Source organism: Capra hircus, chromosome 7 (genome assembly GCF_001704415.2).
Source record: "Capra hircus breed San Clemente chromosome 7, ASM170441v1, whole genome shotgun sequence".
NCBI classification, from domain to species: Eukaryota; Metazoa; Chordata; class Mammalia; order Artiodactyla; family Bovidae; genus Capra; species Capra hircus.
Genome location: NC_030814.1, coordinates 9206837 through 9223551, shown reverse-complemented (window position 1 = coordinate 9223551; position 16715 = coordinate 9206837). Strand labels below are relative to the sequence as shown.

Sequence of the window (16715 nt, the reverse complement as noted above, 5' to 3'; positions counted from 1 at the left end):
CAGCTTGCACAGGTGCACCCAATTATCAAAAGCCATCACATGGAACACTCAAGACCTTGCCATATGTTAATTGTAGGCTAACTGAATCTTATTTTTTTAAAAAGAGTACCACTTGATACATTTTTACAAACTAAATAGTGTGACCAGAATCTGGATGAAGAAAACTAAGCATTGCCAACACACCAGAAACCCCTCTCATATTTCCTCAAAGTCACTAATGACAAAAGTTTAATTTTATTTGCTTTTGAAGAATATTTATAGCAGGTTAAAATTCTGTAAGTGGAGTCATACAATGCATATTCATTTGTGTCTAGTTTCTTTCCTGCAACATTATGATTTTATTTTATGAAGTTGTGTGCTTTTAAATTTCTGTTTCATAATATTCCATTGTTGATGTTATCACAATTTATCCATTCCATTGTTTTATGACTATATATATATATATATATATATATATAGCTTCCAGCATCTGTTTAAGCCTCACATTTTAGAATAACTACTTAATATTATAAAGGTGAATGCACAGCCTGATAACTGGGGATCTAAATGACATAGATTTACTCATTATGTATGTAACAAAATTTTATATGCACCAGGAGCTTTTAGACTATAGAATCTGACCTTATAAACTAGCTTACATAGAAAACATAGTTACTCTTTACTCATCTGTCCTAACCTAGAAAGTGTTGCACCAATGGCTTTTTAAGATGTTCTTAAAACAGATGAGTTCTCAACACAAGCTTAACAAATCTGAAGCACCACCCTAGAAATACAAACCCATGAATAGAAAAATTGTTTTACCAGAAACAGGTTATGAGCAACTCTTACCAAAGTAGTACTACAGGGAGTTACAGTGTTGACCCAAAGAAGACACTGGTTTCTCATTAAGCTTTTTATTAATGGGTCTCAAATTCCGTGACAGATTTTTGGTCAAGCTGTTTTCTTTAAAAAGTACTGATTTTAAGAACTAATAACTTAAACTGCCACACACAAAATATATGGTCCTCAAAGATTCTCCTTTCCTTCTGAAGGTTTTATGATGCATTGTTATCATTAACCAGTCTTTTGCTATTAAACTTAAATGGCCCATTGAGACAAACAGTTCTGAGACCGTTCTTCCACCACTGATTAAGACTTGGGGTGGCAGGTATTGGGGATAACATTCATCCAGCCTTCTGAGCGTTCTGGGCAGACTTGGTGACCTCGCCAGCTCCAGCTGCCTTCTTGCCCACTGCTTTGATGACACCCACAGCAACCGTCTGTCTCATGTCACACACAGCAAAACGGCCCAGGGGAGGAAGTCAGAGAAGCTCTCGACACACATGGGCTTGCCAGGAATCATATCAACAATGGCAGCATCACCGGATTTCAAGGATTTAGGGCCATCTTCCAGCTTTTTCCAGAACAACGATCAATCTTCCCCTTCAGCTCAGCAAACTTGCAAGCAATGTGAGCTGTGTGACAGTCCAGCACAGGTGCATATCCTGCACTGGATGGTTCAAAATAATCAGCTGAGCTGTGAAGCCAGCGGCTTCCATTGATGGGTCATTTTTGCTGTCACCAGCCATGTTGCCATGACGAACATCTTTGACAGACACGTTCTTGACATGGAAGCCCACATTGTCCCCAGGAAGGGCTTCACTCAGTGCTTCACGGTGCATTTCTGAAGACTTCACTTCAGTGGTTACATTGACTGGAGCAAAGGTGACCACCATGCCAGGTTTGAGAACATCAGTCTCCATGTGACCCGCAGGGACAGTACCAATACCGCCAACTTTATAGACATCCTGGAGGCGCAAACGCAAGGGTCTATCAGTTGGGTGAGTTGGTGGCAGGATGCACTCCAGAGCTTCAAGCAGGGTGGTCCATGGGCACCCTGGACGGGTGCCATCCTTACGGGTGACTTTCCATCCCTTGAACCATGATGGCCTGTTAGCACTTGGCTCTGGCATGTTGTCACCATTGCAGGCAGAAATTGGCACAGAAGCTACTGTGTCGGGGCTGTGGCCAATTGTCTTAATGCAGGCACTGACTTCCTTAACAATTTCCTCGTGTCTCTTCTGGCTGTAGGGTGGCTCGTGGAATCCATTTTAACCCCCAAAATTAGTTGTTTCACAGCCAGAGTGCAAGCCAGAAGGGCGTGCTCACGGGTCTGCCCACTCTAGGAGATGCCAGCTTCAAATTCACCAGCACCAGCAGCAACAGTCAGAACAGCACAGTAAGCCTGGGAGGTGCCTGTAACCACGTTTTTGATGAAGTCTCTGTGTCCAGGGACATCAGTGATGGTAACACAGCACTTGCTGGTCTCAGATTTTCACAGGGAGAGAGAGCAATGGTGATACCATGCACGGTCAGCTTTCAGTTTGTCCAAGACCCAGACGTACTTGAAGGAGCCCTTCCACCTCAGCAGCCTCCTTCTTGAACGTTTCCACTGTTCTCTTGTCGATCCCGCCGCATTTGTAGACCAGATGGCCAGTCACGGTAGCCCTCCCTGAATCTACGTGCCCAATGAAGACACAACAGTGTTGATGGGGGCCTTTTCCTTTTCCATTTTTGGTTAGGTTTAATGGTGGTTTTCAAGATACTTGTGTCCTGGCGGCAAATCCGTTGTGAAAGAGTTTTACGACTCTTTGATTATCCACTTTTCTAAAGAGTTCTTTCCAGTGTTTTGTTCCCTTTTCTATTAAGTTATATATCCTTTATTTATTGTTGTTCTGTGGGAGTTTTTTTAAAAATGTCTTGGACATTAGTTTTTTCAGCTTTTTACTTTTTCCACTGTCTTCTAACATTGTGGTTGTCTTTTCTGTCTCTCAGTTGTTCCTTTGGGTGATCAAATTTTATTAATTTTAATTAATTTTAATTAATTTTATAGCTTGTGCTTTTTGTATCCTTCTTTATGCAGTCTTTTCCTACTTCAAGGTTGTGAATATATTCTACTGTTAATCTCTCACACTTAGATCTCCAGTGCATCTAGAAGTGATTTTTGTATATAACATAAGGTAGGGATCAAGATACATTTTTTCAGATATGGAGATATAAAGTAATCTATTACCCTTTACTTAAAAAACCACCTTTTTACACCCCTAGTGTCTCCTTTGTCATTATCAGATGAGTGTGCAAGTGTGGGTTTATTTCTGGGTTCTCTACTCTGTTCTATTGGTTAATGTGTGGACACTCACACTAATACCCTTTTGTATTGATTATTACGAGTTGATAGTAAGTTTTGATATCTGGTGGCATATACCTTTCAATTTTGTTTCTTCTTTAAGATTCTTTGGATAGATCTTAGCACTTCAGCTTCCCATATGAACTTCAATTCCCTTGTCAATTAAAAAATTTCCTTCTGGGATTCTGTGACCACATGAAGGCTATAAATTAATTTAGGAGAGCTGGCACTTTTAAATCTTCCTATCTGTAAGCATGATACATTTGTTTCATTTATTTAGGTTATGATTTCCCTCAAATAAATTTTATATTTGTCCATGTAGAGGTTTTATACAACTTGCAACAAAAGTTTTCTTGGTACTTGATTTTTTAATGTTACTGTATTTTTTAGATTATTTCTGTATTTGGTTGTGCACATGATTTCTGTGTATTGATTATATGCTAAGCAACTTTACTAAATTCATGTATTAATTCTAATATACTGTGTTTCTTAATTTGAGTGCTAATGATACATATGCTCACTTTATAAAAATGTGTTCAGCTATACATTTATAACATGTGCTCTTTCTTTATATTTTCTATAAAAATTTTACCAAAAAACTCAAACTTGACGAAGTTGCTTGATGAATTTCCTTGCTACCAAGGAGAACTGGCATACTGATAAAATACATATTTCCTAACTTTTTTGAGTGATAAAACTTTTGAGGATCTGATGAATGCCACAGTCTTCCTCTATAGCAGATTCATGGCTGTACAAACAGAATTTTAGGATTTCAAAAATACACAAAGTTTAATGTGGGCTCCCAGGGTTCCTGGATCCCTCGTGAATAAGTTTTGCCCTAGAATAGTGGTGTGCATAGAACTTTCTGTGACAATGGCAGTGTTCTACATCTGCCCTGTCCTACAGAGGGACTGGATGTTTAATTGCATTAGATTAACAGAAAACAACTTTATATGCGATGCAGCATTTCAAATACATAAATTCCATAGTAATTTAGTTTCTAAGATATTTTGTATATAATAACATAAAGTTTAATAATTAAAGTATACACTTGTTCTTAGTTTATTATGACTATGCCTTACTCCAAACAGCCATAAGTTTTAAGAAAACAATTTTACTTCTTGACATTCTTCAATAGATGTCACTTACATACTGCTACCAATAGGTAGGCCATTTTTGTCTTGTAATAGATCCAACAATTTCCAGTGCTTCCACAGCGCTCAGTATCCCGAAAGATGCAAGAAGTTTCTTTTATTATTCTAAAAAGTACTGGTCCAGGTAGAGTCCCTATCAAAAATGCAATGATGATAAATTCTCCATGAAAACACTGTAGGCTGGAATCAGAATGATTTTTATCCCAAACTTAAACTTACATACTTAGTCATCATCACTCTAAACATATCATTTTAAATTATCTAAGAATTTATTTTTTAATAGGATTGTTTAAAACTGGAAGCACAATTGTGTGTTTTTGAAAATCCTTATTCTTGTAGATATTAAGAAAAAACTAGCAGATTCTCATCTTCTTAGAATGGTATGCATACTCTTATTTAGTTCAGTGGTCCTCAACCTTTTTGGCATCAGGGACCAGTTTCAGGAAAGACAGTCCTCCCACAGATGGTGGCAGGGGTGGGGTATGACTCAAGCACATGACATTTCCTACGCCACCACTGATCTCACAGGAGGCAGAGCTCAGGTGGTCATGTGAGCAATGGGGTATGACTGCAAATACAAAAGAAACTTTGCTTGCTCACCTGCCCCTCATCTCCTGCTGTGTGGCCCGGTTCCTAACAGGCCACCAAACAGTACTGGTCCATGCCCTAAGGGCTGAGGACCCCTGATCTAGTTGACATCTCAACATTTTTGTTAATTTCTGAATTAAAAGTTTAGGAGGAAGTATTTAAAACAGAGATTCGAAATACTGATTTTGTGAATCCAATGTACCTCCCAAAAGATTTAAAATTCTGAAATTTTCAATGACTGAAAAATTAGTTTTGAAATGCAGTGTGTTATCTGTTATGTGTCGAGATATTGAGAGAAATAAGTGAAAAAGTAAATGCTTCGGTATGTTTGTAGCAGCCCTAGCTTCAGAAGACCCCAAATCTACAGGCATACTTGTGTGCTGCCTGAGGGAAATCTCTGTATACTCACAGAGAAAACATCTTCCCAGCAATAGTATCACGTTCAGATAAAAGTGAATGAAATCTTTAAAAAAATGAATAAGTAAATAAATAAATAAATACCACTCCAAAGACATTAGAGCTAGATTCTCAGAACTAACATATCTGGGTTCTCAGAACTAACATATCTAATGACTAACCTTCTTCCTCAAGAAATTGTGAATTCTCATGCATCATGACTTCGATGCCTATCAAGAAAGCTATCCATCACCAAATTTCCCAATCCCAGGGAGTGCTGGTGCTCTGTCTACAATTGCTCAAAGTGAAATGAGGCCTATTAACTCATTTTTTTTTTCTATTTCCCACCATGCTTTTTCCAATCCATGATAAATCTTTGTAACACTAACTCCAAGTATATCTTGATTTCTCTTTTTCATTACAACCCCCAGAATCTAATTTAATATAACCCAGACTAAGACTTCAGCAAGCACGTTTATCTTTTATAAATACTTCTCTCCAGCAGCAAAGTTATCTTTTAAATGTAGAGCAAGTAACATCTATCATCTGCTTAAATTTTCTGAGAGCTAGAGACAGTCATATCTGAAAAATCACCACCTTATCCCACCCTCTCTCATTCAAAACTGCACCAGCCTCACTGGCTCCATTTCTGAGGTAGGAAACTGTCTGCTTCCTACCACTTCCTCTTTCTTATGCTCCCTCTACCATTCAGAATCTATCTTTATCCACTGGATCACTGTCTAATCTGATCTAATCTAACCTAATCTTTCTCAATCAAAATAGCTATTTTGAACCCTGAATACTGATCTAAGAATTTCTCAGATGCCCCATTAGAGCCACACTTAAATTTTTCTACATTCTTGATCCTTATTACTGTCTGTCTTTGTCTTCAACCCAGTCTAATCTTGTTTCTTTACCCCACCAATATTTTTAATCAACTTCTTGAATCAGAGCTCCTAATATAGGCTTAATGTGGACTTGAAAGCTAGTTTTTGCACTTTAAAAAAGCCTGAAGTACAGAGTGCATCACCATCAGAAAAATCAATTTGTTCTTTGTATGTAAATCTTTTAAAATATCAGATACAGTATCTTTGGTAATGAAAAGATTTTAAAGCACTAATCTAGGTTAATGATGTCTCAAACACGCAAGAATGTAAAATATAGTTTCTGTGCTTATATGTGCTTTGTTTCAGCTTACCAAACCATTTGTATAAGCTTGAAGAATATATTTCTGATCAAAAAGATTTTCTTCTAGTTGAATAAAAAATTAATACACATTTTATATGACAAGATGGATTTACATTAAGTATTATCTTTTTATACTGTCTCCTAAATTCTGTAAAGCATCTCCCCTATTCACTTGTTTTGTGTCAGTTTTTCATTATTATTTGTTTGAAATTCTATATATACATGTTGACACGTATAAATCAAAAGAGAAACAATTCAATTCAGTTTAATAATAGATTGCCAAAAATCCATACCACATATTCTCAAAATCACAAACGTCATACCCATGGCCAGAGGACGCTGTTTGTCAGACACAATCCTGCAAGCAAATAGCAATGATATCATCAAAACAGCATTATTATTAGCTGTAGAGAATGCTTGCTAGGTTCAGGGGTAATTTTTTTTTTTTCCCCCTGTGCATCCATTAGACTAAGAATCTTTAGCCAGTTGACAGAATTCAGTCTGGTTGAATTAATTACAGCTCTTCACATTTCCCCATATTTTGCCCTTTGCCAACCAACTTTAAAACTTCTTGCACTTCTCAAGGAAGAAGCATTTATGGCCCAAACTCTCTGCTCCAGTCTTTGCTGGAAAAAAGTGAATAGCACTACCTTTCCTACTTCTCATTTTTCATTCTGTGGGGCAGTTGTCTCAGATGTCTTCCTTTTGTCCCCATGAGATTCGTTCTCTACCTTTCTTTCCCTTGCTCTCTGCCTTGGGAAGCTGACTTGAATGGATTTCATCAGGGGACTCTCGCCTCTGGCTACCGAAGGGGTTCTGCCAACGCTGTGCTCCAGAGTGAGAAAGGAAAGTGACGTCAAGGTCTTCAGCCCCAGGTTTCCTCCCTGAAGAGTTTCCCATGCTGACTAGGTCTCTAGGCAAAGCAGTCCCCTCTACAGGCCTCTCCTCTTCCTACCCTTGCTCCCCTTGGGTGTGAGGTGGTAAGAGACCTGAAGCTGTATACTTTGGGGTGCCTTGTACCCTACCCACATTTTAAAGAGCCACTTTATTCAACCTTACTTGTTCTAATTGGAGAGTGCCATCTCTTTTCTGTTGGAAATCTAAATTTTACCCTCAGTATTCAAAAGTTGAAATAAATGAAAAAATAACTTTCTAAAAATATATATAAAGAATGAAGATCTCTGTACTTTGTATAGGTCAAACCAAATATTCATTTTAAAAAGAAATCATAATGCATAATGTCATATATTAGTAGTTTGGAAAATAAACTAAACTAAAAGTAATCAACCTTTGAACATTTTCAAAAGTAAAAAAAGCAAAGCTACATTTAAATGGATATTTAAACAAATCCTATGCTTATCCTTTATTTCCTTGTTCTGGAACTTGAATAATAAACAAATATGACCAATATTGTCACCTAAAAATGACTCAGTGTATTAAAATTCAGCATTTGGACAGTATTTTATGACTCTTTTGTAAAAAGTGAGATAACTCCACCTGTATCAACCTGATAAAATTACATACTCTTCTCTCAAAAGTTTACTACTAGGAAAATAAAAACAAATTTACCAATTCTTAAAGGATAATGATGTTTTTAAATAAAAAATAATTCAACTGATATTATGAGTAGATTCATTAAAAACATATAAAGGAAGTGAAGTGAAATTTTTTTGGTATTTTGTCTAAGGGGTAAGGCTATGATAAGATGGTTTAAGAATTTCATGGAATAAACAAAACATGTATTACTACTCTTCCAAAATGGAACAGGCAGTTTCCAATATCTCTGATAACTTCTAAATTTATATTTTCAGCCCATATCTTTCTTAAGTTCTAGACTTCAGTTCCTATCTTGCACAAAAGTTGCATCCCCCTCATGCCCCCCGTCACAAGTAGAATCATCATCCACACAGCTTTCAAGCCCAAAATTTAGAATGAGGCATGCTTTAAAAAGAGTATCCTTTCTCGCTTTCATCAAATCAATAATAAAATACTGTGATTTTTGAAAATAACCTTTTCCCCATCTCTGATTTTAATCTCTAATTCCACTAACCTATTCCAAGCCTGTATATATATATATATATATATATATATATATATATATATATATATATATATTTGGTCTGAAGAAAATGAAAGTTTCCTTACTTATCTCCCCCAAATCATGTTTAATGCTTTCAGCCCACTCTCTACATACAGCCATAGTGATTTTTTTAAGGTAAAATTTTGATTATTTCATTGCCCCACTAAGATCCTTCAATGGCTCATCAGTCTCATTGCACGCCACCTCATAAATTTTGCCTTTGTTATCCTCTTTGCTTACATTCTATCCACAACACTCTTACAAAGCTGTTTCTTGCTCTCAGCTCAGGGTCTTTGCATATATTGTTCCCACTGTGTGAAATTCTCACTCCCCACCTTGTAGGACTTAGTTAAAATGTGATTTCTTTAAGGATACCCTCTCTGAATCCCCAGACTAATTAAGATTGTCCCATAATTTTCTCTTGGCATTCTTCTACATTTTCTTTGAAGTATATTTTAATGTTATAATTTAACACTTATAAGTGAAACTACTTTTTTTTTTCCGGCCTTACAACTCTCCCAAGTCCATCAGAGAAGCAGGGACCTGGTCATTTCTATTGCTCTTTCAGTCCACCGTTTTCCCTGAAAGTGCTCATCCACCTTCTTGCTTTAATCCATGGTACCTATCTCAGGTGAGAAGAATACCTAGACATGTTAAAATAATGAGGAATGGAAGGGAAAGACATGAAGAACTAATTTTTCTTCATGAGCACCTTGATGGAGAGGGAACTGAAAAATCATACTTCTCTGTTTGTACTTAAGCCTCACAGCTTCAGACAGGTCAAATTTGTCCAGAGGAAAAGGAATGTTGTCTTTCTTTGTTATTGTTTTGTCGCCAGGTTATGTCCAATACTTTTGCAACCCCTTGAGCTGTAACACACCAGGCTCCTCTTTCCACAGGATTCTCCAGGTAGGAATACTAGAGTGGGCTGCCATTTCCTTCTCCAGGGGATCTTCCTGACCTGGCGATCCAACCTGCGTCTCCTGCATTGCCAGGCAGATTCTTTACTGCTGAGCCAGCAGGGAAATACTACCCCTCATCAAGAACTGGCAAAAACATCAGTTCTTTAAGGGTCAGTTTTAGATCTGATCCTTAAAAATCTTTGAGGGTCGGTTTTAGATCCCTACTACATCCCTAAAAGCCCTGCTTTCTCTGGAATTTCGATCCCTCTAGTCCTCTGCCACCTTGTGCCTTTAATACATTTAACTCAGCTTTGCTAGTGATCTTCTGAAAGAGCACTGGCCTGCTGCTAAGTATTTCATCCTGCATCACTTCCATGATATAAATCATCACTTCCATGATATGAATCATCACTTGATAATGACCTCACAATTTAGGTATTCGACTCTATTTTTGTGTTTTTTAAAAATAAGTTTTTTTGAATTTGTATTATAATTATATGCTTTGGAAAACTATAAAAAGAGCACATACTGGAGAGACATGCTTGTTTATACCCCTGCTCTCATCTACTTCCTTGATGCACTTAATTAGAATTTTACTTTTGTTGTATTAAATTCCTACATGGGTTGAGATTTATTTCTAAACTTAATGTCATTCTATTCATAAATCAACACTATACTGCTTCCGTGTTGAGCCTTTCTGGTTCATTTTAGTTTAGAAGGATAAGCCTCTGTTATTCGTGCCTCTTTGTCTTAGATTCACAAACCACTCTTATCATTTTTCCAAAAAAAAACTTTAAAATCAGGTTTTACACTTCAATAATTCTATTGGTATTTTCATTATCACACTAAAATTACACATTAACTTAAGGAAAATTGATATATTGGTGGTGTTAGGTCTTCCTATTCAATAATAGGAGATATACCCTTCCAAATTGTTCAAGTCAGTTTTTGTGACATTCAAGTGTGTTTTGCTTTATTTTGAAATTATTATTTATCTTGAAACTCACAGGTGGTTGCAAAACTATTAATAGTACAAAGCATGCTGTGTACCCTCATCCAGCATCAGTAAATGGTGAAATCTTATATAACCATAATTATAATATTAAAACTAGGAAACTGACATTGGCTCATTGCTGTTAACCAAACTATAGACCTTAATTTATTTCCATTTTTCAGTTAATAAATGTTAAATTTTTAAACTGAATTCGTGTGTGTGTGTGTGTAGTTCAATGTATCTGTTATTTTTTTATATTCTGTTATCTTACTAAACATTTAGCTAAATGTACTGGCTATTATTTCTAATACAGTGTGAAAAAGAACTGGTAATATTGTTCTTAGAAGTTCTATTGTGGCTGGGTAGATAAGCACTGGAGTTCAAATCTCACCAAAAGTGAAGGATCTTATTTTTAACATACCTTTCTTTCAATTAAATCCTCCTGAAAGACTATACCCTAGTATCATTCTTAGAATTGATAAGGTCTTTAAAAAACTTACGTGGAGAAGGAAATGGCAACACACTCCAGGATTCTTGCCTGGAGAATCCCATGGACAGAGGAGCCTGGTGAGCTGTAGTCCATGGGGTCACAAAGTCATACATGACCGAGCAACTGATACTACTACTTCAAAAACTTAAACCTGTCATCAAATCAGCTAAGTTTTTGCTTGGTTTACAGGTAACTGTTCCTATCTACCTTTCTTAATAAAGCTATTGTAAAATATTTCTGGAGTTATTAACATTCAGAGTCTCTATTATTTTTTGGTGCACAAAATCTCACATATGGTTAAAAGTAAGTACAGGTGTTTTAAGAGACAGAGTCAAGAGAAAAATTGAACTTTAATAATCCTACAGAAAATTCAGATACTAGATACCTGACAGATATTTTAAATCTAGGGGACTAATAAGTCCAAGGAAACAAATGACAAGGTAGAGAATATTATCAGAGAACTATATTAAAAAGAAATAAAATTCTATAACATTAAAGTACACTAATTATAGTCAACTCATGGATGAATTTAAAAGCTAATAAGATACAGAGACAGCTAGAATTAGTAACCTAGGGTACGTAACTGAAAAAGCAGGTGGAAATATGATTAATACATTGGAGATCAGTGAAAAACTTAGGCTGAAGCACAGAGCATAAAAACAAATGAAACAAAGTAAAAGTGAGAAGATACATGGATATAGTGAAAGGTTAACAATTTGTATAACTGATATCCAAAAGGTAAGCAGACTAAGAATGGAGCAGAAGCAGTATGTGAAGAGATAATAGACAAGTATTTTCCAAAACCAATGAAAGATACTGTGGTAGATAATTACTTGAGATGGCTATCATTGATTCTTTTTTCCCCTAAGACATGCACGTTACTCCTGATCTCAAGAAGTGGAATCTAATCACCCTCCTTTTGAAACATGACTTTTTGGACAAACAGAATGCAGAAGAACGGCATTCTTGGACTTTCAACCTGGATCGAATGGAGCCTTGCAGTTTACACTTGTAGCTTATGCCTGTGTCTCTTAGAACACTAAAACTTGCGGTGTTCCCTTCTGGAATTCTTGCACTTTGTTAGCAGACGTTTGAGTTACATAGCAAAGCCACTTGGCAACAGCCCTACCTAGGCTCCTAGCAAAATTCAGCCTAAATTATCAGCCATCTGGGAAATCTAGCCCAGTCATGCTATCAAACAACTCAAATGTTATACGTCATCTGAGCACCAACTCCAGAGAAACCTCAAGCAAGAACTATTCTGTTGAGCCCAGTCAACTCACAGAACCATGAAATATGAGGAAAAAATGTTGCTAAGTGATTAAATTTGGGATGGTTTGTTACTGCTGTGGACTGACTTCCCTTCAAAATTTATATGCTGAAATTCTACCCCCCAGTACTTTAGAATGTCATCAAATTAGAGACAAGGTTTTACAGAGATAATTAAGTTAAAAATGAGGTCAGTTGGGTAGGCCCTAATCCAATAGAACTGGCATTCTTATAAGAAGAGAGAATCTGGACACAGACATTCACAGAGTGAAGATAATATGAAGATTCAGGGAAAGACAGCATTGAAAGGCATACTTGAAAGTATGAGAAAAAATATATAAATCAAGACTTCTGGGATGCAGCTAAATTTATACTTGGGTAGAAAAGGCATATATATCAATACACAGAAGACATAGGTGAATAAAATAAAAATACTAAAAATGCAGAAGCAAAATGATAGAAACTATAAAGATAAAAGAAGAATAATTTATTAGCCACATACACACACATTCAAATTTTAATTTAAAATATTCTCACAAATAAATTCTAGGCCCAGGTACATCACAAATAATTTCTTCTAAAGATTTAATTAAAACATAATACATAATAATAAAACCAGATTAATAATGATGCCCAAACCTAACAAGCACATTGATAAGAAGGAAAATTCTAAGGCAAACTTTAAAAAAAAAAAGGTCAACCTTATTCTTGAAAATGGAGCTTCGCAGGTGGTGCAGTGTTAAAGAATCTGCCTGACTGAAGGAAACGTAAAAGACATGGGTTCGATCCCTAGGTCAGGAAAATCCCCTGGAGGAAGAAATGGCAACCCACTCCAGTATTCTTGGGGTTTCCCTTGTGGCTCAGCTGGTGAAATATCCACTTGCAATGCAGGAGACCTGGGTTGATCCCTCGATTGGGAAGATCCCTGGAGAAGGGAAAGGCTACCCACTCCAGTATTCTGGCCTGAAGAATTCCATGTATAGTCCATGGAGTCACAAAAAGCCAGACAGAACTGAACGACTTTCACGTTTCAAGGACTCTACAAAAAAACCTGCAACCTGTCACAGTAATGAACCTTTATCTCCCTCTAGTGATAGCCTTTAGCAATCAATCATGTAAAGATAAAAATAGCTTCAGCTTGCCAGCAGGGAGCATAATTCTTCTGAAGCAACTTTGCAGCCTTGTGGGTTTTGCCTTTACAAACACCTACATTTTATCTCCTTCTTGGAACATATTTCAACTCGCTCAAATCAATGTCTTCAGTACTGGAATTCTCAGATCCCAAATAAAGCCTTTATCCTTCGCAGTTCTACTGTGGTGAATTTTCTTCTACATTGTATACAAAATCTGAAGTAATCTACCAACTAACTATTAGAAATTAACATGAATGCTGTCACAGGATACAGGATAAAAGCACAAGAATAAATTGCATTTCCTTCAAATCAGTAATAAACAAGTATATTATATTATACTGTTCAGTATATTATACTGCTGCTGCTGCTGCTAAGTTGCTTCAGTCGTGTCCGACTCTGTGCAACCCCATAGACGGCAGCCCACCAGGCTCCCCTGTCCCTGGGATTCTCCAGGCAAGAACACTGGAGTAGGTTGCCATTTCCTTCTCCAATGCATGAAACTGAAGTCACTGAGTCATGTCCAACTCTCAGCGACCCCATGGACTGCAGCCTACCAGGCTCCTCCATCCATGGGAGTTTCCAGGCAAGAGTACTGGAGTGGGGTGCCATTGCCTTCTCCGGTATATCATACTATGCTATACTAAATATGACAAACAGTTACCTAGGAATGAATCTATTGAAGGAGGTTTAAGACCTCCACTTTGGAAAAGAAAATTATGAAGCATTATGGAGAAATACATGAAAATTTAAACAAATGAAGGAATCATACTTCACTGATTTATCAAGCGACTCAGTGTGGTAAGTAGAGCAATGCTCCCAAATTGATTCAAAGACATTCCAAACCAAATCTCAGCATCTTTTTTTAATGGACATTGACTAGGTGATTTTAATCACCTAGAAATACAAAGTAATGAGCAAAATTCTCCAAGCCAGGCTTCAACAGTACGTGAACTGTGAACTTCCAGATGTTCAAGCTGGATTTGGGAAAGGCAGAGGAACCAGAGATCAAATTGCCAACATCCGCTGGATCATGGAAAAAGTAAGAGTGTTCCAGAAAAATATCTACTTCTGCTTTATTGACTATGCCAAAGCCTTTGACTGTGTGGATCACTACAAACTGGAAAATTCTGAAAGAGATGGGAACACCAGACCACTTGAACTGCCTCCTGAGAAATCTTTATGCAGGTCAGAAAGCAACAGTTAGAACTGGACATGGAACAACAGACTGGTTCCAAATAGGAAAAGGAGTACGTCAAGGCTGTATATTGTCACCCTGCTTATTTAACTTCTATGCAGAGTACATCATGAGAAACGCTGGGCTGGAAGAAACACAAGCTGGAATCAAGATTGCTGAGAGAAATATCAATAACCTGATATGCAGGTGACACCACCTTTATGGCAGAAAGTTAAGAAGAACTAAAAAGCCTCTTGAAAGTGAAAGAGGAGAGTGAAAAAGTTGGCTTAAAGCTTAACATTCAGAAAACTAAGATCATGGCATCTGGTCCAATCACTTCATGGGAAATAGATGGGGAAACAGTGGAAACAGTGTCAGACTTGATTTTTGGGGGCTCCAAAATCACTGCAGATGGTGATTACAGCCATGAAATTAAAAGACACTTACTCCTTGGAAGAGAAGTTATGACCAAACTATATAGCATATTAAAAAGCAGAGACATTACTTTGCCAGCAAAGGTCCGTCTAGTCAAGGCTATGGTTTTTCCAGTGGTCATGTATGGATGTGAGAGTTGTACTGTGAAGAAAGCTGAGCACTGAAGAATTGATGTCTGAACTGTGGTGTTGGAGAAGACTCTTGAGAGTCCCTTGGACTGCAAGGAGAACCAACCAGTCCATCCTAAAGGAGATCAGTTCTGGGTGTTCATTGGAAGAACTGATGCTGAAGCTGAAACTCCAATACTTTGGCTACCTCATGTGAAGAGTTGACTCATTGGAAAAGACCCTCATGCTGGGAGTGATTGGGGACAGGAGGAGAAGGGGACAACAGAGGATGAGATGGCTGGATGGCATCACCAAATCGATGAACATGGGTTTGGGTGGATTCCGGAAGTTGGCGATGGACAGGGAGGCCTGGCATGCTGTGGTTCATGGGGTCGCAGAGAGTCAGACACGACTGAGCGACTGAACTGAACTGAACTGAATGGCTGATGAATAAAAGAAAATATGTTCAATAATATTAGTCCTATGAATAAGGAAATTAAGATTACAATGAAATACCCACAGTTACACAAAAGTAGACTGCTAGAAGAACTTATGCACTTATGCAAATACTTTAAAAATTTATTAAAATGCTTAACATACTATGATTCATAAATTCTTTTTATATATGTAGTCAACAGAAATGTATTCATTTTTTCCAAAAGACAAGTAAAAGCATGTTCATAGAAATAGTAATTATATTAGCCTAAAGCGGGAACAACATTAACTATAGAAAGAATAAATTTCAGTATATTCACACAATGGACTACTATAAAACCATTCTGTACAATATGGTAACTATTACCCACATGTGCCTACTTAAATTTAAGTCAGTTAAAATTAAATAAAATTAGAGTTCAGTGCTTCATTCACACTGACCACGTTTCAAATGCACGATAGCACATGTGGCCAGAGGCTATAGTGAACATTAGAGATACAGAACATTTCCATCATTTTAGAAAATCTGAATGGATAGCACTGCGATAGAGAAATAAAGGTGAATTTCTGCTATTTGCAACTATATGAATGACTCATAAGCCCGTCAGTTAAGTAACGAGATGCAGACACAAATAACTATGTGTTGTATCCTCCTGTTTCTGCATAAACTTCAAAAACAGGACAAATTAACCTATTCATTGCAGAAGTCAAGAAAGTGGTAATCTTAGGGATTAAGGATTTAGATAAGAAAGGAGGTGGAGGCAAAGTTTTTGAAATAGTTGAATTATCTGTTTCTTCAGCTGGACTCTGGTTACATAGATGTCTTCACTTTGTAAAAATCTATCAATCTATACTGGCAGTTTAGCACGGTCTTCTGAAAATGTAATATGCTTCAATAAAATGTCTGTAAAAATAGCATTAATATTTCCTGCATATATCCATGTACAAATTGTTTATAACTGTAGAATAGTTTTTTGATGATGGAATAATGAGCTAATGTTTCTTTCCTGGAGGATCTTTTTTTTGGCTAGTTTTCGGGAGATGAATGCTACCGATGAGAAATTTGATTCAAAACATTTTTGAGTTCTCTCTTTTTTTTAGATGACAAAAGGACTTTTCTTCATTTTTAAATCCAATAATTTTACCACAGTATATCTCAATGTTGAAATACTAGATACTCTTTAAGAACTGACAGCAAGGCAAA

General features: G+C 36.8%; 1 protein-coding gene and 1 pseudogene across 1 annotated transcript in view; both read right to left on the bottom strand.

Annotated features, from left to right (window-relative positions):
* Positions 1164-2551, bottom strand: LOC102189395 (annotated as a pseudogene).
* SLCO6A1 (solute carrier organic anion transporter family member 6A1) overlaps positions 4308-16715 on the bottom strand; it is a 94981-nt gene continuing 82573 nt past the window's right edge. The window contains exons 12-13 of the mRNA XM_018051637.1: positions 6786-6850; positions 4308-4453 (exon numbers count right to left, since the gene is read on the bottom strand). Of these exons, the coding sequence (XP_017907126.1) occupies positions 4308-4453; positions 6786-6850 (211 nt within the window). The remainder of the gene's footprint in view (positions 4454-6785; positions 6851-16715) is intronic.